This window comes from Takifugu rubripes, chromosome 3 (genome assembly GCF_901000725.2).
Source record: "Takifugu rubripes chromosome 3, fTakRub1.2, whole genome shotgun sequence".
Taxonomy (NCBI): Eukaryota; Metazoa; Chordata; class Actinopteri; order Tetraodontiformes; family Tetraodontidae; genus Takifugu; species Takifugu rubripes.
In genome coordinates this window covers 10,831,306-10,858,040 of record NC_042287.1, presented here as the reverse complement: position 1 = coordinate 10,858,040, position 26,735 = coordinate 10,831,306, and the positions used below count along the sequence as shown (strand labels likewise).

The 26,735-nt window shown below is 44.5% G+C and overlaps 3 protein-coding genes across 3 annotated transcripts in view; all 3 read left to right on the top strand.

Moving 5' to 3' along the window:
• The first annotated feature begins 4,578 nt into the window (after positions 1-4,578).
• LOC101070805 (potassium voltage-gated channel subfamily A member 3) lies at positions 4,579-10,104 on the top strand. The gene is made up of 3 exons (XM_003963285.2): positions 4,579-7,542; positions 9,128-9,197; positions 9,281-10,104. The coding sequence occupies exon 1, from the start codon at positions 4,775-4,777 to the stop codon at positions 6,368-6,370; it is 1,596 nt and encodes a 531-aa protein (XP_003963334.2). The 5' UTR covers positions 4,579-4,774; the 3' UTR covers positions 6,371-7,542; positions 9,128-9,197; positions 9,281-10,104.
• Positions 10,105-14,618: 4,514 nt separating this feature from the next.
• kcna2b (potassium voltage-gated channel, shaker-related subfamily, member 2b) lies at positions 14,619-20,643 on the top strand. Its single transcript, XM_011602445.2, has 3 exons — positions 14,619-14,861; positions 15,505-15,611; positions 16,649-20,643. Exon 3 carries the CDS (start codon positions 16,749-16,751, stop codon positions 18,246-18,248), a length of 1,500 nt encoding a protein of 499 aa, XP_011600747.1. The 5' UTR covers positions 14,619-14,861; positions 15,505-15,611; positions 16,649-16,748; the 3' UTR covers positions 18,249-20,643.
• A 4,836-nt stretch (positions 20,644-25,479) lies between these two features.
• The window catches only part of kcna10a (potassium voltage-gated channel, shaker-related subfamily, member 10a), a 6,553-nt gene continuing 5,297 nt past the window's right edge, over positions 25,480-26,735 (top strand). The window contains exon 1 of the mRNA XM_011602471.2: positions 25,480-25,534. The gene's annotated coding sequence lies outside the window, so the exon portion shown is untranslated. The remainder of the gene's footprint in view (positions 25,535-26,735) is intronic.

Below are 26,735 nucleotides of genomic sequence, written 5' to 3'. Positions count from 1 at the left end.
GAACGACAGCGGTTTATGTTTTAGAATACAAATGTCAAGTAATGCAATTATCCAGCAGCTGTGTTCCCCCCTTCCCCTCCCATTCACTTTTCGGTCTAGGAAAGATCTGGTGTCTATGTAGGGCAGAACACAAAGACAAACAATCTGATTAATAGATAATTACCAGGCTTTAAAATTCATCAAAGTAGCACATCTTCTCTGGAGCTTTGCTGTAGAGTCCAATCAGCTCCTTCCTCGTAATATTCTCTGCTCTAGAAAATGTTTCCCTCATTCTGTCTACATCAAGTGACTAAGTGGAGCTGATGGTTTGTGTGGGAAGCAGGGAAGCCCCCCCAGCCCCCCACCCCTTCCCCTCACCGATGCTGTTAGGCAGCTGATGGGACACAATCTGTTATGGGGTGTAATTGCCTGCCATTGTATCCTCGTGTTGTGACACATCGGGCATGCGAGGACACGTCTTTGACCCAGTGAAACTTGAGAAACGCTCGTCTCAGCGGGCCTCCCCTGCTGGTCGCTGTGATATCGCCATTGTACGTGCGTTGGTCCACGTGGCCGCTTCGACTGTCAACTCTTTGTTTGTTTGTGTAGCTCAATCTTCATCAGAGCAGATGTGATTTTGAACAATGGGAGAGGGCCCCGGCAAGCTGAGCAGCAATGTCTTCCATCCTCTTTCCCTCACCATCACCTCTCCGTTGCCGGGGATACGGCGTGACCTGAGCAGCTTCTGGCCAGACATGCTTTGTTCCACAGATGCCCCCCCATCCTCTTTTCTGGGCCTCTGTCACGTGCAGATGCACAAACCTGAATAGCAATGCTAATATGAGCAGTCCATTAATTGGCCTGTGCGTACGTACGCACACCCACACCCACCCACACACACACACACACACACATACACACACACACACACACGACTCCCTGGTGGGCTCTTACTGTTTGTGCACCTGTGGATGTTCAAAGGATGTGAGATCAGTGATGGCAATAAGGGCAGGATTATGCAAATAAAGATAAACCAAGTCTCTTCCTCACCAACCGTATATACATACAGTATATGTATATATATATGTGTGTGTGTGTGTGTGTGTGTGTGTGTGTGTGTGTGTGTATGTGTATATATATATATGAACACAGATTAACTGTGAAACTGCAGCAGGACATTTTAAAATGATGCTTCTCAAATTTAGGTGCTCTAATTAATCTTGCTCTGTCGTGGTTTAAATTAGCCTCTGCCCTTCCCTTGTGAATAAAAGATGTCTTTCTGCCCGCTTCCCTAATCTGCCTGTCAGGATTTCTGAAGAATAGAAGAAGAGGAGTGCCGAAACTTTCACAGCGTTATCAACCAACCTTATAATTACAACTGGGAATATGAAATGGTGCCAGGCCTGTTTTTAGTTTGAACCATTTAAGCGTCCTTTAGCTCTCAATTTGAAGTTCACTCCTTCCTCCACTGTGCCATCGTAAACAACGCTGCAATCTGCTACGTTTGAAGGCAAACACTGTCGTCACTGTTGGGTTTTCATGGGTTCTGTTCATCGGTTCCATTATGAGCAAAATAAGGAGAAATCTTTACCTGCAAGAGAAGAGTTTTTTTCAAACAAATTACAAGTTACATTAAGATATTTATATATATATATATATATATATATATATATATATATATATATACGGTAGATAGATAGATAGATAGATAGATAGATAGATAGATAGATAGATAGATAGATAGATAGATAGATAGATATAAAACTTGCTGTCTCTTCATGCGTCACAGGCAGAAAATCCTCATTTGCAGATTGAGATATGCATCAGTAGCAGCATAAATCACATTAACGTAGCCCATATGGATCGTAGAAGAAGGTGGAGCTGGACAGAAGGTGGTTTGAAGCCAACATACAGAGGAGAGATGGAGCTCAGCATCTTCAGTTCTCCACTAACGGGGTCTGTTTTGTTCTCAATAACCTGAATTAAAATGAAAGTAAAGACAGTTCCAAGAAAATCCTCCTCAAATGGCAACACTGAAGGGTGCTCTGAGAAGCTACATTTCCTCATCAGATACCAGAACACAAGATGAAAATCAACGGTGAGATGGCTTCATATCGCTTGGGGTAATGACCCACGACGTGCTTTGAGAGAAGCAAGTGCACACGCAGTCTGGTGATGAGATTTGTGCCAGCAACCACACGTAAAAGCTGACCTAAATCCTGACACAGAAGCCTTGTGGGTCACCAGATCCCACCTCCATCTCTCGAAGACAGATGCTGCCGTGCATCTCTTAAAGAACATCCAACCCAGGCCCATTTCCTCATGTGTAACCAGCTGTCCATGACCTCAGCCAGCTGAGCCCCCCCCCCACCCCACATACCCAGTAAACTGCATTCCAGTCTGAGTCATTCCAGTTCAGCATGCAAGGTAGCCTAATTTTTTAGGGTAATAAGATAGTTGGGGGGATCTATATTTAACACGCAGACAGGAAACCACATGAAAAGGCCTGCTGGCGGTCTCTGAGCTGGCTCCCAGTGGATCAACTGGCCCTTTTAATACGAGCCAGTTTCAATGTGCCCTCATTAGGAAAACAGGCTCTGCCCTTGTATCCGAGTCACATGCGTATCACACATTATGCCAATAGGTAAATATCAAGTTTTTTTGGAGACACAATCTTATCAAGACACGAAAACAACAAAAACAAAAAGCTTTGGTTCTTTGAGCTGCTGCGGTTTGGCTCAATGTTGATAGAAGTACTGAGAAAGACGTGATAATAGAACTGTAATTGCAGCTATATAATCATTAAATATGAAAAATGAATGGCCCTGGTCAGCAGATTAAAATTCCTCAACCAGCTCATTGGCCTATGTAAGAGTTCTTTTCCTCTAGAATCGACCCAAATTTGGGCTGCAGCTATATAGAAAAGAAAAATGATTATTGATTCTAATTGAAAAGAGAAAGAATGGTGTTGAAAGGACCATCTCTTTTTTAATTAGAATCCAAAGCACTTAAGCAAGGTAATAAGCTTTTTAGGTGGTTTAATTCTGCCAAATTTATGAAGATGCATTTGGAAACTTGCAATAAATTTCAATGAAACACAGTTTAGCTGTGCAGCAGTTCTGTATCATTATGCAACAACCACCTCAGTGCAGTACAACCTGGAGGTGATGACAGTGAATGGTTTAACTGGTCTGATCGTATCCAGCACGTTTCTTCAGCTTGATTAACTGTATTAAAAATATCTCTCTTTGTATTCAAATGTAGGATAAAGACCATCAACACAGAATATATATATATATATATATGTGTGTGTGTGTGTGTGTGTGTGTGTGTGCGCACACACAGTATATATGCTTAAAATACAAACAATGACAAAGAAGAATTTACAAAAGGAAGTTTTAGAGTGGTACACTGGTTCTAAAAGGCGATGCCAACACCAAGAACCTGGCACGAGAATCCAGAACCAAGTGGATCCAACCAAACGTCCAACTCCAATTAGCAGCTCTGATCAAAGTAAAATAAATGAGGGCACAGAAAGAGAAGAGTGTGTGCAGATGGAAGCTAGGGAGGATTCATTATCACCTTGCTTAGAGATCTTTTATTAAAAATAGAGATGTTAGTTCAATGTTACTCACTGCTTTTCTTCAGAAACCACCAATCTTTGTCTTTCCTCTTCCTCTAATTTTACTCTAAGCTTGCAAGCGGCATCTTCCAGCCAGCCACCACCCTCACACACGCACACGCAGGATGTCTCTGGTGGCAAAAGTCTGCAGCCGGTGGGTTTTATCCTTTGTGATGTGTGAAAATCCTCCATACCTGTGAGACATGACTTTGCAGGTGATCAGGGGATTTATGATCGAATGATTACCTTTGCTGAGGGTCTACGAGCCACTGTCTCCTCTTACTTCCTGCTTTCTGGCTCCGGCCACTCAGGCTGACCTCAGTTGAAACGCTGGTTCCTCCGGATGATTTAAACTGATAAAATAAATAAATGAGATCGACTCTTCTGCAGATTTGGCTTTTTTCAGCACCTCGGACAGCAGCCTTGGAGCAAAGGGGTCAGAAAGCTGCAGCAGCCGGTGTCAGCTCAGATCACTGGTAATAATAGCAGATCAAATAGTAACAAGCAGTGTTTTCTTTGTTGAAATCCTTATAATGAGGAGAAACAACAACAAAAACTTCAGGGGAAAATTGTGAGGCAGAGAAATATTCCAGAGCTGGCCACTTGTTGAATGATTGCTCAACATGTGGCACAGAAAATAGCCACTGAAGGAGCTGTTGAATTAATAAAATATACCCCTGGGGGCTTCATTGGTGCTGGTTTAGTGCACATCACTCAAAATTTGGACCTGCGATTGCTGTTAATTTTTATTCCTTTGTCTCATCTCATCAGTCTGACATATTTCTTTCTCCTTCCCTCCCGGGTCTTTTAAACAGACATCATATCCAAATATTGTTTGGAGAAGAGCTGTGTAGCTGCCCTTGAGTGTCTGCAGGACAGAGGGGGCAGAGGTAGGCTGGCACGCCCAAACGATGGTGTTGAATGACGCCCGTCTGTTGCGTCGGTCGGTCCTGCCATTGGTGGAGGACGGTAAAAGGTATCCAACGCTGGGGCGCCGTGGGTGGGTGGAAAGCCTGTTTATAAACCCAGATCTTCCCTGTGGGCGGGAACAACAACAGTCGAGAGTGAAAGTGAATCGTAAGACGAGGAGTGAGAGAGGAAGAGGAGAAGAGGTTGTGGCGGTGGCTGTGGTTGACCGGCGGTAGCTGAGGGGACGAGGCGGCCGCCCCCTGGATGCGTATTCAACCGCGCATGGACGACCACCTCAGCCTCCTGCAATCACCCCCGCCGAGCGTGACCAAAGCCCGTGGTGACAATCTGGTGAACCACGGATACACAGACACGGAGGCCGACGTGATGACAGTCGTGGCGTGTGACAACATGCTGGAGGAGTCGGCGGCTCTGCCGGGCAACCACTCTCTGGACCGCTACGAGCCGGACCACGAATGCTGCGAGAGGGTCGTCATCAACATCTCAGGGCTGCGCTTTGAGACGCAGCTGAAGACTCTCTCGCAGTTCCCAGAGACGCTGCTGGGGGACCCCAAAAAACGCATGAGGTACTTTGATCCCCTCAGGAACGAATACTTTTTCGATCGGAACCGACCCAGCTTCGATGCCATTCTGTACTACTACCAGTCCGGCGGGCGCATTCGGAGACCCGTCAACGTGCCCATTGACATTTTTTCTGAGGAGATCCGCTTCTACGAGCTGGGTGAGGAGGCGATGGAAAAGTTCCGGGAGGATGAGGGGTTCATCAAAGAGGAAGAGCGGCCGTTGCCAGAGAATGAATTTCAGAGACAGGTGTGGCTGCTGTTTGAGTACCCGGAGAGCTCGGGGCCCGCACGGGGCATCGCGATAGTGTCCGTTCTGGTCATTCTCATTTCCATTGTCATCTTCTGCTTAGAGACACTGCCGGAGTTCAGGGACGACAATCGGGGGCCGATCACCGCCGCGCCTGTCATAAATGGCACGCTCCCATATTTTATCAGCACCTTTTCAGACCCCTTCTTTGTGGTGGAGACGCTGTGCATCATCTGGTTCTCCTTCGAGCTGCTGGTGCGCTTCTTCGCCTGCCCCAGTAAAGCTACATTCTCCAAAAACATAATGAACATTATTGACATCGTGGCCATAATTCCCTATTTTATCACCCTGGGTACAGAGCTGGCGGAGCGTCAGGGGAACGGACAGCAGGCCATGTCGTTAGCAATCCTGCGCGTAATTCGGCTTGTCCGGGTGTTCCGCATCTTCAAACTGTCACGACACTCGAAGGGGCTTCAAATTTTAGGACAAACTCTGAAGGCCAGCATGCGTGAGCTGGGCCTGCTTATATTCTTTCTGTTTATTGGTGTCATTCTTTTCTCCAGCGCCGTTTACTTCGCCGAGGCAGACGACCCAGATTCGGGGTTTAACAGCATACCGGACGCGTTCTGGTGGGCTGTTGTCACCATGACCACTGTGGGCTACGGGGATATGCACCCCGTGACCATTGGGGGGAAGATTGTAGGGTCACTGTGCGCCATCGCGGGCGTGCTCACAATTGCCCTCCCCGTCCCTGTCATTGTCTCCAATTTCAACTATTTCTATCACCGAGAGACGGAGGGCGAGGAACAGGCTCAGTACCTACACGTGGGCAGCTGTCAGCCTCTGGCAGAGACAGAGGAGCTGAGGAAGACCCGGTCCTCTTCCTCACTCAGCAAAAGCGAGTACATGGTGATCGAGGAGCATGGCATGAACAGCGCGTTCAAGCAGCAGCCCAATTTCCCCACCACCGCCCAAAACAACTCCCAGAACTGCGTGAATATAAACAAAAAGATCTACACTGACGTGTAGCCGCTTTTCCAACCACGACCTTGAGCACGAGGGGAGGGGGAAGGGTGGGGGGTGTTGTCGGCGCACAGCTGGCTCCGTCGTTGCGCACCAGCGTGTGGAAGCGGCAGTCTATCAGATGGAAATAAACAAAGAGAGCGGGGAAAGAAAAGCCAACTCCCGCTGTTCAGACGCGCTCCGATTAAAGAATCGTTCCGTTTGTTTAGTTTATTTTTTTTATTTTTTTTATTTCTGTGACGTGAATTCATAATTCGGTGTCGTTTTAACGACGCGGGCAGACAAAGAGCTCGTTGAGGTCTCCGGTCCTCTGTTCCGGAGTAAAGAACCTGTTGTGCGTCGTTCAATAGCCAGTTTATCGCCACAGCAGTAGTAGAAGCTTAAAAACTGTGAAAAATTAGTGAAAATTCTACTCGAACTAGACCCATTGACATGTCGTGGTTGGTCAGTCATATAGCCTGTGTAGACCATTTAAATCTGTCTGTGTTTAAACACATGTGATGTCTGAAAAACAAAGTTCTGCATATACTATTCAATCAGACCTTTCTGTGCTATGCCTTTAGTGTGCGTTAAAGTCGATATAGTCCAAATGCTATACTGTCTATAAGAATAATCGGATTCCTGCGTGTGAAGTGTATTGCGTAAAACATAAACAGAGAGGCCAGCCGACTGTCGGCGTCTCATTATCGGTGCACACGTGAGACAGAGAGACACAGCGCTCATTCACGCACAAGCAGCGATCAAAGATGGAGCGTGCTTCTCCTCGGATTTCTCAAATATAGCCTGCTGTGAGGCAATCTCCATGGTGACGCCGGTTTCCTGGGTAACCCCGGTCACAGTTGCCATGGCATCCTAGTTTCCACAGTAACCTCCCAGACGGCCTGGAAGCCGAGATTTTCCCCGTCTTCAGTCTACAATAAAGACTGTTCGGTGCGTGCGTGAAATTGCAAGACGAGCACCAGCAGCGCCCACCAACAAAAGCTGAACCAGTGACTTTTGAAACAGAAAAGAGCTGGAGTAGGAACCGCGCATCAATTACCGCCACCAAGTGAAAATGGGCCAGGCACAACTCAGACGGCGTGAGGAATTATGAATGTACTGGGAGCACGTCGCTTCAGTCTGGCGTGCGCTACCTCTGGCTCCCAGCAGAGGTCACTGTTCCCCCACTGATCCAACCGGTGAGTATTGTGAATTCTACTTCTGTCTGTTTTACTATTATTGTCAATAGATTACAATGTAATGCAAGTGAAAGAGAGCTGTTGTTTCCTGAGTCCTTTCCATGATAACCCTAGAATAATATCGTGATGCCTTCAACTGATTTACCTAAAGGGCATCCATGCTACTAATCATGTCCTTGGGTTGCCCCCTGCTGGCACCGGCGATTACAGAGCACATTATTGTAATATTCATTATAATTGTTGAGACAGCAAAATTAGGTTATATTGCACCAATAAATAGATTTGAATTGGATTCATTTTTATATAAATAGTCTCTTGAACCTAGCTCCTAAAGTTGTAGAGACTGACTTTTGAATGTGCGTGACTGTAATTTAATTGGTTAAAGTGCCTCTGTCTCCCTTTATTTCTCCAGTATTGCCATTACTGAAAATGTTCTCTGTCCACTTTGACACAGTGCTCCTGAAATTCATATTTTACATCTACCTCAGGATAATTACTTCTTCTGAAGCACAAGTGAGGGTTGAAAGAAGATAAAATGCATATAAAAGCAAGCTAAAGAATCTATTAGGCGAGGATTTTCAGATGATAGTTAATCTTGCTGTCTGTGTGTCCGCACACATGTGCTGGCACAGCATTTTTACCTGTTTGACGGTAATAATCAGGGTGGTCTCACCAACTGTTAACCGCTAATGGCAACGTGGGAATGAACTCTTTATAGATTATTGCTTTCCATTTTAACCCCTGACCTTGACTTCAGACGTTCAAAGCAGAAAACTCCACGCAAGTCATCAGCTAAATAGCCTACTCATTCTCCACTCCCATAAAAGCCCCAGCCAGGGGAAACCCTGGTCTATCCATCAGGCAGACAAATAGATGATGGAACAATAGGACGGACCTGTTTATCATTGCCAGAGCTGAAAGCTATTTTCTTGCATGTGAGCAGGGTGGATCTTTGGAGACAAAAATACAGACGCAATAGAGCCCTATCGATCCGTTTTAACATCATTAAATTTTAGGTTATCCATCCCTGATCATCAGCAAATGTGAGTGTTACATACGCAAGAAAATCTGATGACCCAGCTGATTATCGGAGGCAATCATCAGAAATGACCACAAATACTATTAACAGTGCAACTACTAATACTACTACTACTTGTACTAATACTAATACTAATTAAAATATTATTCCAACCAACAAAAAACAGTCATGACTCTAGTCGCTGCTGCTTCATGATGCCCTGGAATGGGGCCTGCAATCCAGTTATTTTCTCTCTTGCATGGGTTTTCCTGGATATTTTGCTGGAGAAATATACAGTTGGTGGATTGGAGGCTCTAAGCAGCATCCGGTTGTGTACCCTGAGACTGGTGGTTGTGTTGGTGCCTCTCACCCAGTCACTGACCCAGAATGGAGCAAGTAATGGTTGATCACAAATGGAATATGGACGGCTGTGGATGAGGTGCTAAGAAGAGCACTGAAGCCTATGTGGGGCTGAGATCTAACAGTTTTCCCTCTTCTTTCTTCATCTTCTTTCCCCTCCTTCTTTCTTCATCTTCTTCCCCTCCTTTTGTCTTCTCTCCTCTCCAGGTAGTAGTTGGGTTTTTGCACAGACCTCTTGGAGCCCCTGATGAGTCCAATGAGCTGACTTCACATTAAAGTAAATCAACAAGGACTACATTTGTTCATAGCCATCTCGGTTATGTATAATATTTTTCATTGCCACTATCTTCTTTCTTTTAGGAATGCAATGATTCTGGTCTTCCGGTTGGGCCGATGGGCCAAAGATTTAAGAAATGCCTCCCATTGGATCAGTTCTTCCCTCCACCCTGGCCCACGCCCTCAAACTTGCCCCTTTAACAAGAGGTGCCTAGCAGAATTCGCCCACGGGCCGATTCAAAGGCCAACGAACGCAACAGAAAAACCTAACCAGAAGTACAGAAACCCTCACTGACAGTATTGTAGCAGCAGCTTTGTCTGGAGCTGACACCTTGTGAGTTTAGCCATCACGAGGCAAAAGAGCCAGAAGTGCGTGTCGGACTTTCTTCGCTCTCTGTAACATTCAAACGGACAGATTCAGGAAACAGCCAGCAATTTACAAAGCACATCTCACCCCTGGACATGGTTTTTGTACATTCTGCATTTATAGTTCTGGGTAATGATATTCATTACAGACATTTACTGAAAAACAGCTCTTGCTTCAAGTCCAAAGTGGCAAAGACTGAGATCAACCTGTGGTTTTCTGATATAAAACTGTGACAAATGAAAGACTGTTAGCCATATGCCTTTTTTAGCTGTGTCTGTTCTGTATTACTAATATGTGAGACAGTCTTTTATATGTGCTTTGCCTTGACATGGAGAACAAAAAGTGAGACATGTACGTGCATCCAAACATAGACACATGTGAACACATGCCTGTGAATGACGCGCTTGTATTCCAAGGTGCACTGGTGTTATTGCTGGGATGGGGCATCTTTGTCAGGGCAGTGGCTACAGACCTGTATTTGTTTTGTGTTCTGGTGTGCTGTCTTAAACATGACTCATATAAAGAGATCCGTTATGAGGAACCGCACTGTTTTCATTCACTTTTTGAGAGAATGTACCCATGAATGTACCCATAAATGTCTGCGAGAGTATCTGAACTTTCCACTATTAATTAGAGCATGAATACCCTGGAGACACTGGTCCCAGTGTCTACTGCACACACCAGTCTTTAACCAGCCAACAGTAGTGTTTTGTTCCCAATTCGCCACAAGAGATCATTTGAAAAGTGACAGAAACTTTTTTTTTTTGCTCAACATACAGATGATGTACAGATTCTTGTATACACAACGACCAAAAGTGTTTTATGTGTCGCATCTACTGATCGTTAATACCATTCCATATACATTACGCAACTCTTTCGAAAGTGTAAAAGCGCTCTCTCGTCTTTTGTGTTGGGGCACCGGCTTGCTTTCAGATTGAAGAGCCTCCTGTTTGGCTGTGCTCTTTACCACATGACTGGAATTTTAAGAGATCTGATCCGCGTTTGACTCCAGTGGAAAACTTAATTTGGTCCCTGTGCTGAGGAGGTAAATATTAACATTCTACCAGAGCTTCGCAGCCATCATGGTGTCATCTTGTGTACCAGAGTGTGCTTTATTACTCCAGTAAACCCACCAGCTTGCTAATAACTTTGCTATCTCTCGTGGCTACAAGAATCTAACTTGTTTAAGTCATCTTCCAACATGATGTGGTCTGAATTTTTGAACAGATTTTTTCAAGACTGTAAAATCGATATTAGACAAAAACAAATGGAATTCGCATAAATATACACATGGTGTTTATTAAAATCCCTTCTTCTTCACAACAAAGGTACATACAGACCCTCCCTATGCTCAATATTCCTTTAATTCTTTTAAAATATGGAACATGTGTAAATCTGCCTGGAGCTGGTCGCGCTGTTAATCTGAGAGAAGGAGGCCACCGAGACATTTATGACTGCAAATTTATGACTACACCTCCAAGGTATCTGAAGCTTTGAGAGCTGGAGTTCACCCAAAATTGTCTGCAAGACTTTGTGGTCAACTTAAATCTGCAGACACAACACTGTTCTGCCAAATCCTGCAAGTGCTGGGAGGTCCCGGAAGGCTGATGGCAAAAAGGTGGAGTCGGAATTCAGGAGAAACCCTGGAGGCCAAATGAAAACTATGGGATTGTGTTTGTTATACAGCAATCAGCGACTTGAAGCGTGCAGAAAAGACAAAGAAATGGCATAAAGATAATGAGAGAATGTAGTCTAGTGAGAATTGAGGAAATCAGTTAAATACTTCATTAGGGATGATGTGATCAGATTTAGGAGATTTAAATGCACCTGCGAATGATTATTCATGTGGAACCTGTGAGAGTTTGTTTTTATGAATTAGCAAGTTAAATAACTGTACTGTGGTGAGCGATACAAAAGCCTAATTAAGACCTTCCAAATAGATTCACTGCAATTCTGATGCATCTTCTAAACACCGGTTGATATCATTGGAATGACTCGTATTTCACCTCAGTTTCATAGTTATTCTGTAGGAATATGTGTCATCATTAAAGGCTCATTTTCTCTGAAATCCTCAGAACAACAACAGGAAATGAGAAAACAGCGAGAGCCCTGTACACATCCTCTGTCTGTGTGTGTGCGTGTGTGTATGTTGTTAACTCTCACACAAACGTCTCTTTTTACTCCGCACAGAATATAATGGTTTGTGTCAAATGAACGGGGATGACATGAATTGGGGATCTGAGGTCTACGATCCAACTGCTCCCATTGACCTGTTGGAACACAGATGGACCCAGTGGTGCTGCAAGTGCAACAAGTGGGAGCTGTCAGGAGGTCCATATAAGAGACACTGGGGGTCTTGGGTAACTGGCAGCCATGCAGGCACAATGTATGTATTCACCATCGCAGCAAATGCTGCAAACTGCCTGAAGAATGTCACATCACTCTGATAGCAGACAGGCTAATTTATTCAGCCTAACTTTTGAATGAAAGCACTTGTGGGTGATGCAGCTCTCCAGCTGACCTGGCACTCGAAAAGGTGCTGGACATTCCACCATTAATAACGCTACTCGGTGTTACGTGTCCTCAGACGAGGAACATGGGGATTAGCGTTCACGTCAGTTTCAAATGCCTTTAGCAATGTGTGTGTCGTTGGAAAGTGGACCAGTACTGAGGCATACCTCAAGCTATGCAGCCCAGGGCCACCGGGAAAAATGAAAAGTCTCCGTGAAAAGTTTAACACGTCAGCCACTAATGCAGAAGAGTCTGTGCCTTGTCAGGGAGAGCTTAGCACGTCGGTTGGTGATGTCAAACACTCGGCGTCTGCGTCTGCTTGTGTCACCAGGAGCCAGTGTGTGTTAAACTTTAGCCTTCAATATCAACAGATAACGTGGGCATATTTCTTGTGAAAGCAGCGATTATAATCAGCATCATCACTCTCAGTATTGCAGTTAAATAACTCCCAAGGGCAACTGTCATATAAGGGGAGCCCAGCATGAATGAAATGAGGTGACAAAATGAGGGATGAGCGGCTGAGAGAGGATTAAATGATAATACAGCGGTGAACATGTGGGAATGAGACTGTTCTTATATTCAAATGATGTCTGGACTGATTAATAAACACAGAAGTTGTTTGTTTTTGTTCACAAGCTTATCCTGGCAAAATCATACTGACCTTATGAGGACCAAAGATGTGCAGGTGCAGAGGAAGGTACTGATTTGGCTTTCAGGTTTCTCCTACAAGTTTACCTCCAGGTTCAGGGCACAGCCAATGAATGGAAATCAATGCAATGTCCTGTGAAGGGTAGCCGCGCGGAGCGGCGAGTCAGTGAGAGTGCTGCTGTAAAAGTGACAGATCACCTGCTGCAGCACCAGCAAAGGTCACTCGGGACAAACCTCCTCCCCTGCAGTCTCCTGCGATATCACCTTGTCCTCTCCTTCTGCATCCTACTCACACGCCTCCTGCTTCACTTCAGCGCATTTCTGCTGCGCCGACAAAGATGGAGCCTCGAGGTGGGCAGGTGACCGTGAACACCTCAATAACATCAGCCAAGTGGACGCGGCTAAAGAGAATTTATATTATGATCAATGTTTTCTCTTTTTCCTGCAGAGAGCGTCCCATCTGAAGAGATCGCATAGAGGTTATTTTAAAGGAAATTGATTAATAAATGCGGTTCAAAGGGAACGGCTTGCTCAGGTTCCTGCTCAGCTCAACACAAAACCGAATCAATGAGGGTGTTCTGTGACTGGGCACGACCTGAAGGTTAGAGGGAAACTGGAGAGGTGACGATGAGAACTGGCTGAATGCTTAATGTCGTCCAAACACATGCCTATATAAAACAATTGCATGCAGCTTGTGTAGAACGGCTGCAGAGACAACATAATTCCAGAATTTAATCAGACCATAGCTCATCTGCATCCCCCCTCCATCCTCCCCGATCGTGAGGATTTGTCGATCACCGTGAATGTGTAGGATGGTGAATCTTGACTCATTGGGGATCCCAGCTCTCTCAGTTTGGACCTGGTCCCTCTTCATTTACATTGACAGATGGGCAATGAAAGAATTCCTGGTTGTAACTCAACCCTGTTTATTTTAAAGGGTCGATTTATTGAAACCCTGCAGTTGGAAGAGTTACAGTCTCTGTGGATGAATGCTGTCATGTTAATCAGCACGTTTGACATTTTAATTGGAGGAGTGCACGTCACATCAAAGATGGGCACGTGTGAAAATGACAGAAGGTGGGACGAGCGCCATGTTTGCATTTTGTGCCTTAGTCAGAAATGCTTATATTATGAACAGCCGCTGTTTTGGGGGCTGCTGATGCTTTTAGCGTCACGATGTTTTTGGAGATGCTCTCAGGCCTCATAGTTTTAACTTAAATCAGAAAATTTCCCTCTTTTCTCTGCAACTAGCTTATAAAGAACGCATACCACCATGATGAAAGATGGGAGGTGATGATGTCAAGGGTGGCGAAAATAGGAAACTCTTTTCTTGCATGGACAAAAACCTTTCCAGTGATGTGGAATTTCACCAGTAAATATGATGCTCACACAGATATCTAGAGCAGAGGGTTCTATCTATATCTAGAGTAGCGGTTCCACCAAAAGGTTTTCATGCATATTCCAGAGAGGTCAGGTTCGTGCGGTGAGTTAAAGATGGCTGATGACTGGAAATGTCAGAGTAACTTTCAGGATGACATTGAAAAGCATCCCGGCCGTTTCCTGTGTTTTAAAGATGTCAAGTGCTTCAAATGGAGATGCTTTCAGTCAATAAATATACTTAAAAGCATCGTCCCTCAACAGGTCAGTATAATCGATTTATATTCGCATTTATATTCTCATTCACCTTCTTCTGGGTCAAAATCTCAGCATCAGAGACCTTTTTGGGGAGATTTCTCCAGCATCGTGTTGTCATTTTCTCCCTTGAAATGATTTTTTTTTCTCTTTATTTTTTTAACTCTTGCTTCTCTCCGGAGACGCTCGCTCTCCGTCTGCGGGTGTGTCCACCCTTTAGTCGACGGCGCTTCTCCTTTAATGTGAGGATGGAGTGTAGAGGAGTGGGGTGGGGGCGCGGCGGTGAGATGCTCCTCTGCAGCTCGCACATCTCAACTGTCGTGAACTATGGTGAAATATGAGAGATATGGCGAGGATAATTGGGCGAGACGACACACCCGCAGGACATATTCGTTAAAAAGGGGGAGACGGACAAACATGAAGCGGAGGATTGACGGCCGCCATGCGCGTTGCCAGGAGAGACAAACAAGGCAGAACTAAATTCGGTAGTGCTCCATCCGAATCAAGGTGAATTCCCGCACGTCGAAATCTGAAATTGTTTCGTGATTCTCTGCTGCTTTTGTAGAAGTCGACGGGAGCGCGAATTAACACTGCGCGGAAACGAACGCGCCTGGCACCTGCCGCTCCAACCAAACTCATACGCGCAGCGCGGAAACTTGTCTGAAATGAATGGAAACAAATTAAAATGCAGATTACATCCCGTTACAGCGTCATAAGATGGGCTGTTACTTGTCGTTAGCGCAAGCTCCCATCTGCGAATGTGCATCAGTAATCTCCATCATGAAAAATGGTGGAACAAACGTGACAATGTCACGTCAAATGTGTGTGTGTGTGTGTGTGTGTGTGTGTGTGTGGGGGGGGGGGGGGGGGGGGGTTAATAAACAGCAACTTGTGAAACACAGGGCATCATGCAACCGGTTTCTCATTTGATGAACACCCAAATCCTGCAGCCCGGTGCAGACACCCAGGCTGGTGGGGGGGCTCGTCTTCGCCGTCGCCGCAGCGTTTTGTTGTTGAAGTAGAGAAGTCGTCATCGGCTTCAACCTGTAGCCAACTGTATCACACCATGCGTGGTTTCTGTTGAAGAATTTAACTTATACAATATCTCGCTTTGTGACTCTCTTCCACTCCCACTGACGTGTTGCTGCAGAACCACGGGAACTAATAAACCGCTCCAAACGTGGGGGGGGGGAGGTGGACAGACGCTGCTGGATACGCAGCCGGACACACAGTGACCAAGCGCAAAACACCGGGAAGGTAAGACTTGCTCTTTTTCTTACTATGTAAAGTCACTGAAACGGTCTGATTAGCCACAGGATACACGGAAATGTCGCCTAATATGAAACACAAATATTTTTTGCATTTGTTAGTTTAGAAGCAAAATTTCTCAGTGGACATAAAATAATGTCATGTCTTTGATATTAGTGGATGGAGCACTCAGCATGTAACCAAATTTGTTGGTTGTAATTCCACCCTGCAAGAGATGATACCGTGACAGGCCAGCATATTGATTCTGCATAAGAGAGGGAACTCATAACCTAATACAGATAGACACGGTGGAGCCAAATCACTTTATACCTCTGGCCTCCACCCTTGTTTTGAGCCGTGCTGCTTTGAAAGGTTACATTTGTGCAGAGCAATTTTAGTCTTTGAGATAGCCTGCCTGTGATTTAGATGATTATCACATTATGTGATAACTTTTTGAGATTTTCAATAGATTTTGGCCATGGGACAAAGAACAAAGGATCAAAGCCAATCATCATAAAGCAACCTACTATTTCTTTTAACTTTATATCACTACTGCCTATATGCCTTTGCAGTATGTGCTAGACTACTGATGAGCAGCAGTAGTGGCTTCCCTGCAGCTAGTTTAAAGTGGAATGACTTCCATTATAGGTAGACAACTCTGTCCAAGTGCTTCGATTCTCTAATCAACATTATAGTCTTTGACAGAGGCTATATCCCCGAATACAAGACGAGCAGTAGCAGACAAACTCTGTGAAGGTATTTCAAATAATTGGAGTATTAGTTTTGGGTGTAAGATCTGCTTGGATGAGGTCTGCCCTCTTTCTAGTATTAAACTAAAATCACAGGCTAAAATTTGTCTTAGTATTTATCAAGCAAGACTATTTCCACTGAGCAGCATTGCACACTGACTCCCTCCGACTGAAAAGAACTGATCTTAATTAGTATCATTACAGCATCTTTACGCTGCAATGTCAAATGGTTGCTGTGGGAAAAGGCCTTTGTTTTTCACTGTTGCAGTGTTCCATGTTTTCTTTCTTGCCATTTAGCTCTTCAGCACCAGTTCTGCTAAACCCTCAAGAGGCCTCGTCCTGCTGTCACTCGTGGCTCCCGCCTGCTTGAAACCTGCAAATCTGATCTCCTTCCAGCATGACTGTTGCCACCGGGGATACCGCGGACGAGGCGGTGGCACATCCTGGTCAGCCCCATGACCACTACGACCCAGAGCCAGATCATGAGTGCTGCGAGAGGGTCGTTATCAACATCTCGGGCATGCGTTTTGAGACGCAGCTCAGAACCCTCTCCCAGTTTCCAGAAACACTGTTGGGGGATCCCAAGAAAAGGATGAAGTACTTTGATCCTCTACGGAATGAGTACTTTTTCGACCGGAATCGTCCCAGTTTTGACGCCATCCTATATTACTATCAGTCAGGAGGGCGCCTGCGCCGGCCTGTTAATGTGCCCATTGACATATTTTCCGAGGAGATCCGGTTTTATGAACTGGGCGAGGAGGCCATGGAGATTTTCAGGGAGGATGAGGGATTTATAAAGGAAGAGGAGCGTCCGCTGCCCGATAATGAGTTTCAAAGACAGGTGTGGCTCCTGTTTGAGTACCCAGAGAGCTCAGGTGCCGCACGTATCATTGCCATCATCTCTGTCATGGTCATCCTCATCTCTATTGTCAGCTTTTGTCTCGAAACACTGCCTGTTTTTCAAGATAAGAATGTCAAGCCCTACAGCCATTTATATTCCATCTCCAACACCACTGAGATCAACGAAAGCTCATACTTCACAGATCCCTTCTTCATCGTAGAGACACTATGCATCATCTGGTTCTCCTTTGAGTTCTTAGTCAGGTTCTTTGCTTGCCCCAGCAAAGCCGGATTTTTTGGCAACATCATGAACATCATCGATATTGTGGCCATTATACCCTACTTCATCACTCTGGGCACAGAGTTGGCAGAGCGTCCTGAGGACAACCAAGGAAATCAGCAGGCCATGTCTTTGGCCATCCTGCGTGTCATCCGTCTGGTCAGGGTATTTCGTATCTTCAAACTGTCGCGTCACTCGAAGGGGTTGCAGATATTGGGACAGACTCTGAAGGCCAGCATGCGTGAGCTTGGCCTGCTCATCTTTTTCCTCTTCATCGGTGTGATCCTCTTCTCTAGTGCCATCTACTTTGCAGAAGCGGACGAACCAGACACCCAGTTTGACAGCATTCCCGAGGCGTTTTGGTGGGCCGTGGTTTCCATGACCACAGTGGGCTACGGCGACATGGTCCCGACCACCATTGGGGGGAAGATCGTCGGGTCTCTCTGCGCGATTGCCGGCGTGCTGACGATCGCTCTGCCCGTGCCCGTCATCGTCTCAAACTTCAACTACTTCTACCACAGAGAGACGGAGGGCGAGGAGCAGGCGCAGTACCTGAATATTCCAAGCGTACCCAAGGCCAGCTCAGCCGACGAGCTGAAAAAGAGCGGCGGGCGGTGCAGGAGTTCATCCACTCTCAGCAAGTCCGACTACGTGGAGATTCAGGAGGCCGTGAACCACAGCATGGAGGACTTCAGACCCGAGGGTGTGAAAAGAGGAAACTGCACCCTGGCCAACACTAACTATGTCAACATCACGAAGAGGCGTACAGATGTATAACGAGCTCCTGAAGATGGTTGACAGCTCAGACCCACGGGGCCTGGGCAGCATTGAGGACAAGAGTTTTAGACAGATCATCAAGTGTTGGCAGCTTAAAATATACAAAGCACACGAATGAGATTCCTTTGCTAAAGAGGATCTCGGGTGCTTATATATCACATGGGGCATGTCGTAAAAATTGCCACCTGTCTTATTTAGGATAGTTTTTGTCTTCTGCATAGAATTCATCCTACATATGTGACAGTAGTGCTTGCAACAGTAGCCAAATAGTAGCCTATTTAACAAAAAGTAACACATTAATACATTACTAATATTTTAATGCATTTACAAAAGAAACCTTACAGTTGAATCCAACATAATAACTAGAACAAACTGCCTTTGTCTTAGCACTTATGAGCATGGTAAGCTGATGCTCTAACTGCCAAAATCCTCAGAGATATCACGACTGAGATCACAGCACAGAGTGCCGGCGCGGCAAATATGCTTTTATCCAAATGGTCAGTCGTTGCTTTCTCCATCAGAGGGTAGGCCTAACTGCACTCACGGACTTCCCGAATATTGTTCAGCCTCAGCCGTGACCACAAATATGGCTGCTCTTTTAATTCTGCTGCCTTGAGTTTTAGATGAAGCTCAATAGTGGATTTTAAGTGTTTGGTCCTGCCATGAATCAGCCTTTTACCGTGAAGCCAGGAAATATATCTAAACCAAGTTTGGGGAGGGGGGGGGGGTGTTCTGTGTTGTAGGACTTGATTTGATGAATGTGTTTCTCATCGTTTCATAATGCAAGTGCCATTCATGAGTTTAACTGCACCCAGAGTGACTTTAGCCATCTCAGTCCAGTTCAGCTTCTATGCTGCTCTTTTCTTCCTGTTTCTTCACTTCAGTGCATTCCGCTGTAAAGTAATACTATAGATATAATGAGGTAGGGTTATGTTTTCAGTTCACTGCAGCACAGGCTTAAGTACAGAAGCCGGTTTATTGGTAATATTGATACATTTCAACATCAAATGTATTTATAATTGCTCACTCTTCCACATTATTTCACCACTTTATATCATTGTCAGCTGAGAATTCTTGGTTTACTTTGACATTTGAGTTGAATGAAAATTAGTAGTTTGAGTTCAAACTGACAATGAAGGAATGATGATGAGAAGCTGAATTATACACCTTCCTGGTGATCACCGAAATATCACACGGGTTGCAATACCTGCTGGTACTGATCTCAGATTACTTGAAAATAAATCAAGTTTGCCTGATATTTCACCAATTTGGTCCGCTGTAAAACCACCGAATCATATTTTTTTGTGGGTTTAAAGAATGCAGAGTGACTTCACCTTGAGGATCTCAAGCTTGAAGGAATTGAAGGAAGCTCTTCTCAAACCAAAATGAGCGGAAGTAAATTCTCGGATCGTCGGCCGGGTTCTGAGATAAGATGCGGTATCAGCCTGTGTCAGTCACCGACAGATAAAGAGAGGGAAGAATCATAGCCTGAAAGGAAGATAAACACATCCTCCTTTGCTTCCTAATGCTACTACTGAGGAGCACTTGCATTTCGTCTGACTTCGTACAGCTTGAAAAGCTAGTGTCCACGCTGCCGACTATTCCACTGTTGAAAGAGCACTGCCAGGAGGGAGGGGGAGGAACACTGGATTAACCAACAGGACCATAGCAGGATGATCAGAACTGAGGAAGCTGCAGCTTTGTTGCTCTCAATAAGCTCACGTCCAGGACAGATGAAGAGCAAACGTCAGCGAGAGCGAATGGACTCAAAGGTTCTGAACACATATAGCCATGTAAACAGTAGGTGTACAATATATGTGTGCTTTTAATGATGTCAAGCTTCAGCTTTAAGGAGTTTCTGCTGTATACAGGTTCATGTGTAGCAGGGAATCACTGAGTACTGCTCGCTTTAGTATCCCAAGAACTCTTTGTATATTCAGTCAATTATCTCTCTCCACTTATTTGTGTCACATAATGCAAACTAAAACACTGTTTTTCTATTTGAATGTTATCAGTGGCAAATCATTGAGCCTTACACAGTGCAGAGACTGAGGTTTAACCAAAATATATATACAGCTAAATATGCAGGCTCATTTAATCCGCATACAGAAACCACGTCTTAATCATTGAATGTTTCTGGCTTCTGCAGCTTTTCTGCACTCTTGTATGTGCATAAAACTGTGATAACCCTCAGCTTTTTCACTGGAGATATTCAGCCATCTGAATACCATTTTTTTCTTAACTGTAAAAAAAAGTCCATGTTGACCAGAAAGGAAATATGGAACTCTTTAACCTTAAAGGGCCAGTACAGAGTTTATCGGTCAAGAATTGCAAATTGTAATAACTAATGATGCACTTGATGATATAAATAATAACATCTTTATGACAACCTAAAGCTTTTGCTGTGTTTTTATTATGCATGATTGCCCCATGTATATATTTGAACTAATATGTTGAATTCATTGTTTTCAAGGAACTCAGCAAAGAAGATGGAGATCCTGGGTGAAACCATTGTTTAGCTGCACTTTTGTGAAGTGAAGCTGTGCAAAATTTAAATATTTAAGCCACAGTGCAAATTGATGAAAGCAGATGATATCGAGTGCATCCATTACTGAGGATATATTTGTATCAAGTATCGACCCCATCTCCTGGATGGTTTGGTGTCATGCTTCTCTCCTTAAGTGAAGCTGCTCTCTGTGGTCTACTGAGAAAGCAAAGCGGTCTATTTATACAGCGAGCGGTGGAGAAAGTGAGGCAGCACAAGGAAGACAGCGAAAACGTTCTCGACTCAGGTTCAACACAGACCCGAGCGAGAATAAACACTCCCTCCATTACTGCCACTTTAAGTCCAGCCTCTCTGGTGGCAGCTGGGAAACGTTCCTGTCTGCTGTTTTGCTGTCTGTTCTCTGCTCGCGTCACATTTGCTCTAGTCTGGCCTCGTTGCATTGCCTCTTGATTGTTTACCCCTCTCAGATTTCATCTCTCACACATTTTCTTTGGTCCTCTCCAGCAACACCGAGCAGCAACGCGCTGCACTGCGGCTCAGCTGAGCTTTCTTTCACATTTATTTCAGGAGAGATTTGACACCACTGCTCACCTCATTAGCTAGGTGATAAGGAGATAGACCGCCAGATATGTTCGTGATTTGCTGATTACTTCACCTACATCCCAAAACACTCATATAGCAACATCATCTAACCCTATGAAATTGACATGTTGCCATGACCTCAGTGATGAAGTTCATATGTCCTGCAGGCTGTGAACGCAGCCTGAATTTGTGCAGCTGCAAACAGGAAGTAGAGCTATTGACTTCATCATAACATATCTCCCCCACAAGTATCAATCAAAAGATTTCAGGCTACTTTTAAAGATTTTATCATAAAAAAGCAACATAATGCAATCCAAAGTCGATTAGATTTTAGTTTAAAGATATTGTTGTTGGTCAATTTAAAATGTTTCCAAATTGATCCTTATTTGATGTCTGAATGCATCCTCACAATCAATGAGTTCACATTTCTTGCCACACTTCTGGGGGCAAAAAAGGTTAACAGGGGATTACAGATGCAACCAACATAAGAAGTCTATTCTAAAGTTTTTATTGGGGAAACAAAACATTGTTTTGACATCTGAAATAAAGAGATTCTTGAAAATGAGCTAGCCATAATTAAGATAGCAGTAAGGTCAGAAAAAGCCCAGCAGCTCTGTATTAAGTTGTTATTAAGTATTATAGTAACTATTTTTCTCTAGAACATACCAGCAAAATATTGCTGGTATGGTATCTTAACTCCCCCTTCACCCCCCTCGGACCTGTCAATTTGACATAACCGCACTGCTTGCATATTGTATTAGGGAGGCAATATCAAATAGACCAAGCGAATACATCATGCACGGAGAATGTTTTGTCTGAACATTTTGATTTGTGTTCTCACATGCTGCCAGGAGAAACCTCTGTGTACTTTATGGCTGGTTCAAGTCCGGGGGGAAATGCTGAAAGACGTAATGCAAAATGCAATTGAAATTTAGTCCTTTAAAAGATGTGCTGTCAAAAAGGGGTGACGAGATGCAAATCAGGGAAGTGAACAATCACAGGCGGGTGGACCAAGGTGGAAACGAGGGAGGTGGACAAATGAGAAAAGGAGCACATGGCTGAGGAGCGTCTGCGCTGTCGATATGTTTAATGGGCTGGATTGATTTATGGGTCTGGCCTACATTCAGTCCACTGTATCTCTGACTCATGCCTTTACTTAAAGTCAGATGTATAATTGTCCCTTGTTTGATTTATCGGGCAGAAAACGCATTTACTCTGAGATGAGCAAGGTTATAGCCACCATTTAACACTTATAGTGTTATCTGACGGTTTCCACATAAGCAGATGAATATGAGATAGATTGAAGGGTGCAAAAAACCATTTATAAATGCACACTGTTCAATTTACTATTCTGTCATTAAATCATACAACAATTTTAGCTGGTTCAATTCCAGTGTGAAGCACTTTAGTAGATAAGGCCAATAAATTTCCATCTGATCCGTCTTTCAGCTCCATATAGCTACTCTTGATGCTAAAATCTGTGTGCTTGCTGCTGGGAGAAAATCCTCGAGGAAATATCAGACTCAAAAGGTGTACAATGTGCCCTCAGTATGTGCAAAGAATGACAAACCAGATTAGAATTGATTTTGGTTTGTCAGTCAATGTAAACACGGCTGCTGTTGCCGCGAATGACCCGAGAAGATTAAAATCTGCCTTGTCTGGACAGTGAACAGTGGCATCGCCAACCTGGGCCAACCTGCCCTCCACATGATTGAACCGAAAATAAAGATGGCAGCAATGAGTGGCTCTATGCCTTCATGGGCCAAATAAATTCAGCGAGTGACTCAGAGGTAAACGCGCTCTTTCATCCCTTCACTTTGAGGAAATCCGTCCCACGTACCTGACAGACAGTAAATGTATTGAGCAAACAAAAATCAGGTGCATCATCTGCACAGAGTGATTTAAACTGCTGCACACCTACAAGTCTTATGTCATTTTTTGTCAAAGAATCACCAAAGTGGGATATTAAACCCTTTTGCACACCCTGCACGCAGATAGAAACAAAATCCTCTCAGGAAGTGGAGGTGTGCTGTCGACAGTAAGACGTCCTGGAAGATGCAGAAGACCAATGAGTGTATCAGAGAGTTGGAGGCCCACGTAAACCCACACAACAAAATCCAATTCCTCATTCCTCGCCTTCCGACGATTCTTGCGTCGCGATCTTCCAACATGGGCTCCTGATTTCGTTTAGCATTTATCCATCACATAAAACACGCAACAAAGCACCATATTGCTGTCAATCAATAAAAAGTTATAAATATGCAGCTATTCCGCTGGCATGAAAGGCGCAAGACTCACCAGCTGAGCTGAGATAGTAATAGAATATTGATGCTACTGGATCCCGAATTGGACCTGTTCTAAAGCGTCTGCGGTCGACTAATTGCGGTCCTTTTCTTGTGCTTCTCTCTCTTGTCTCTGAAACTCAATTTTTATCTAGATTTTCTAGTAAGATGAATCATTCAGAAACCACAGTGGGTTTTCAGAAATGGGTCACCTGGGAAGGTAAAGCTTTGAAAATGAAGATCGTTTCATCCGTCGATACAGACGTCTTATCAAAGTCACAAATAGCCCTGGAGACTTTCTCAGGAGATCACGCCTTCAGAGTGCACGTACCACTCACATGAAGAGGAATAGGGGGCCCTCAACGGGCGCACTGGAGATTTTTGGGATTTGGGACCTGGTTCAAGGGCACTGCAGCAATGTCCTGGCACCTCTGTGATGATTTTCTTGGCAACTCAGATGTGATTCTGGACACTGGTCACAGGTGCATTTTGTGTGAAAACACAAGAACATTTTCCCGAAAAACAATAAAAAAAAAGCACATGACTATGGGCAGATTCTGTATTCTCGACCACTTTCTCCCTTTCGGGGTGACAGGGAGGGTGCACATATGGGCGAAGGCAGGCTACACACACATACAGCACACACACTCACACATAATGAAAATCTACAGTTAATCTACAGATTTGTAGAATATCTTGATGATCCTTTGCCTCCCCCGTCTGAGGTGTTAAGGCTGAGTCCATGACGGAGACATTCATTTTAACTGCTGTGGTTATAATATCAATAATATAATACCAATACCAATGAGTGTAGATGACCTTTGGGAAGTACCTTATAAGAGATAGTGAGGTGGCTCCAGCGGAGCTGTTGTGGGTTGAGGGTTGGTCAGTCTGACCATATTGGACATAAACTGTGCTCTTCCTTACATCAAAGCCACAATCCACTTATTTAGTCTACTGCACATACAACCTCAGACTTATTCAATCATACACTATGACCGTGACCTGATCATGACCTTTTGCCTGAAATCAATCTAGGGACATAAAGGGCAGATTTTTTTTTCAGACCAAATATCATCTGACACACATAAACCCCGTCATTATTCATTGATTTATACAGATCCTGACAGTGAGCCTGAAATCCAGAGGTAGAAACCAAAAAGCCCAACACTCACTTGCCTTGTTGGGGCGGAGGATGGCTGCAATACCCACATTGGTCACTAGAGGACAGTGTCTGCCCGAATTACTTGATTTCAGCGTTCGATGTTGGGCAAGTGATTATGATGCAGGGCCGGTCGTGTGAAATACAGCTTCTTATTTAGAAGAGCCATCTAATCAGATATAAACGTTCAACGCGATGCCAAATTGCCTGCATCCCTCAAAAGCAGCTCAACCGCAGCAGTTTTCAACACTCCGAAGTGACATTTCCCAATTGAGGTGCATCGAGCGTTGCAATTGTCAGAAACGCAGCTCTTAATTAAGAGGAAAACTGTGGATTTTTAAGGAAAGCTCGTTTGGACAATGTAAAATATCTATAAGGCAGTCTGTAGCTTTAGGAAAAAGACAGATTTAATCCCTTAAATCCCCTCTTTGCTCTTCTCCTCTCTCCTGTCCAGACACAGCGACGCGTGTTTGGTTAGAAGAAATAAATAAAAACAAGGACAACCCCCCCCCCCCAAAATAAAAAAAACGGGAGGAATTGGCCAAATTAATCGTAATCGTGTAATCACGTGGGCATATCACTGTCACATCTGGCACCAGGGTGATTGGCCGGCCGGTGCGGTCAGGCCGGGGGTAACATGACGCGCTCCTCTGTGGTCCGTTCATCAACTGCGCGCCATGACTCCGGCACGGACACAGCAGCAAAGTTAAACCACCGGAGCCCGAAACTTTATAGGACTGTGACGGCAGTGCAGGTAGGCCGTTTTCCACTCCTCCAGGCTATACAGGACAGATGTGAGTGTGAGATGCAGGTTTTCTTTTTCGTTAAGCCATGTTGTGGATGCTTTGAAGGCTCTGGGGGGACCCCGAATGTGCCCAAAACTGAAAGACGGTACAATTCAGCCAGGCTCACAATTGACCAGTTTTGCGAAGACAATTCTTGCTTGAGAGAGAGAGAGAGAGAACCCAGATGGACATTATTTCTGTATTTGGACAAAAAAAGGCACCAAAAAATGATTCATGTAAGTGAGTGGAACTTATTCTTGGGGTGGGAGACACTGGGATAAATGAGAGAACATCAGTTTTTGAGGTCACATGAAAGGCTAATATTTAACCTTTGACAGACTGACCTTTTCTCGTGGGGGGAGAGATAATGACACCTGTTCTCTGTAAAGACCAATGACTTCTGGAGGGACGGTGACTTTTGCCACTGCGACACTTATTGAAAGGTGCTCTGGGTCTGTGCAAGGTTTAGAACCTGACAGGTATAAGTTAACTTAAACTTGGTTTTCAAAGAACTGTTGTTATTTAAGGCAAAATTCAAAAGACTCAGCATTGCAGATTGACTGGTGTCCATGTATCAAATTTGAGTAATGTTATAAAAGTAAATCTATTGTTTTCTCAGTTCAGGAAACACGTTTGAATTCAGGAAGTAGATACAGGAAGTGTTTGATTTGCCATTAAGCGATTTGGGCTGCCCTGTGCTCATCCTCTAATTTGTGTGTGTGTGTGTGTGAGTGTGTGGGTGTGGGTGTGTGTGTGTGTAAGAGGGAGATGTTTTCCCAGCTGCTGTGTTAAGTTCTTGGCCTGGAGCCTGCGGACACAATCATGTTCCCCTCAGCAGCTTAATTTAAGAATACCTCAGAGCGGCTGCACAGAGACCCCAAATCTGCCTCCAACCATCATGGTGGAAATCGCCCAAGTGCCGTTTCATCAATGCATTGCTCTGACATTTTGATTTTTTAATGTTTTCAATAGACCCTCAGCTGGTGGTCATCACTTTCATGTATTTATTGTGGTCAGGGTCAGTGTGGTTGACAAATGTCTTCACATCTGGAACCTCTGGAGTCAGATAGTGCTGCGAATAGAAAATGTGAATTGATTTTCTTTAAAGGATCCTCGTTACCCACCATAAGTCTAAAGTTACTTTTGTTTAAAGAGATGCTCTGTTATCTG

Bases quoted from the DNA above. Each gene is read 5' to 3' on its own strand.
- LOC101070805 (XM_003963285.2), top strand. From the start codon at position 4,775: ATGCGTATTCAACCGCGCATGGACGACCACCTCAGCCTCCTGCAATCA.
- kcna2b (XM_011602445.2), top strand. From the start codon at position 16,749: ATGACTGTTGCCACCGGGGATACCGCGGACGAGGCGGTGGCACATCCT.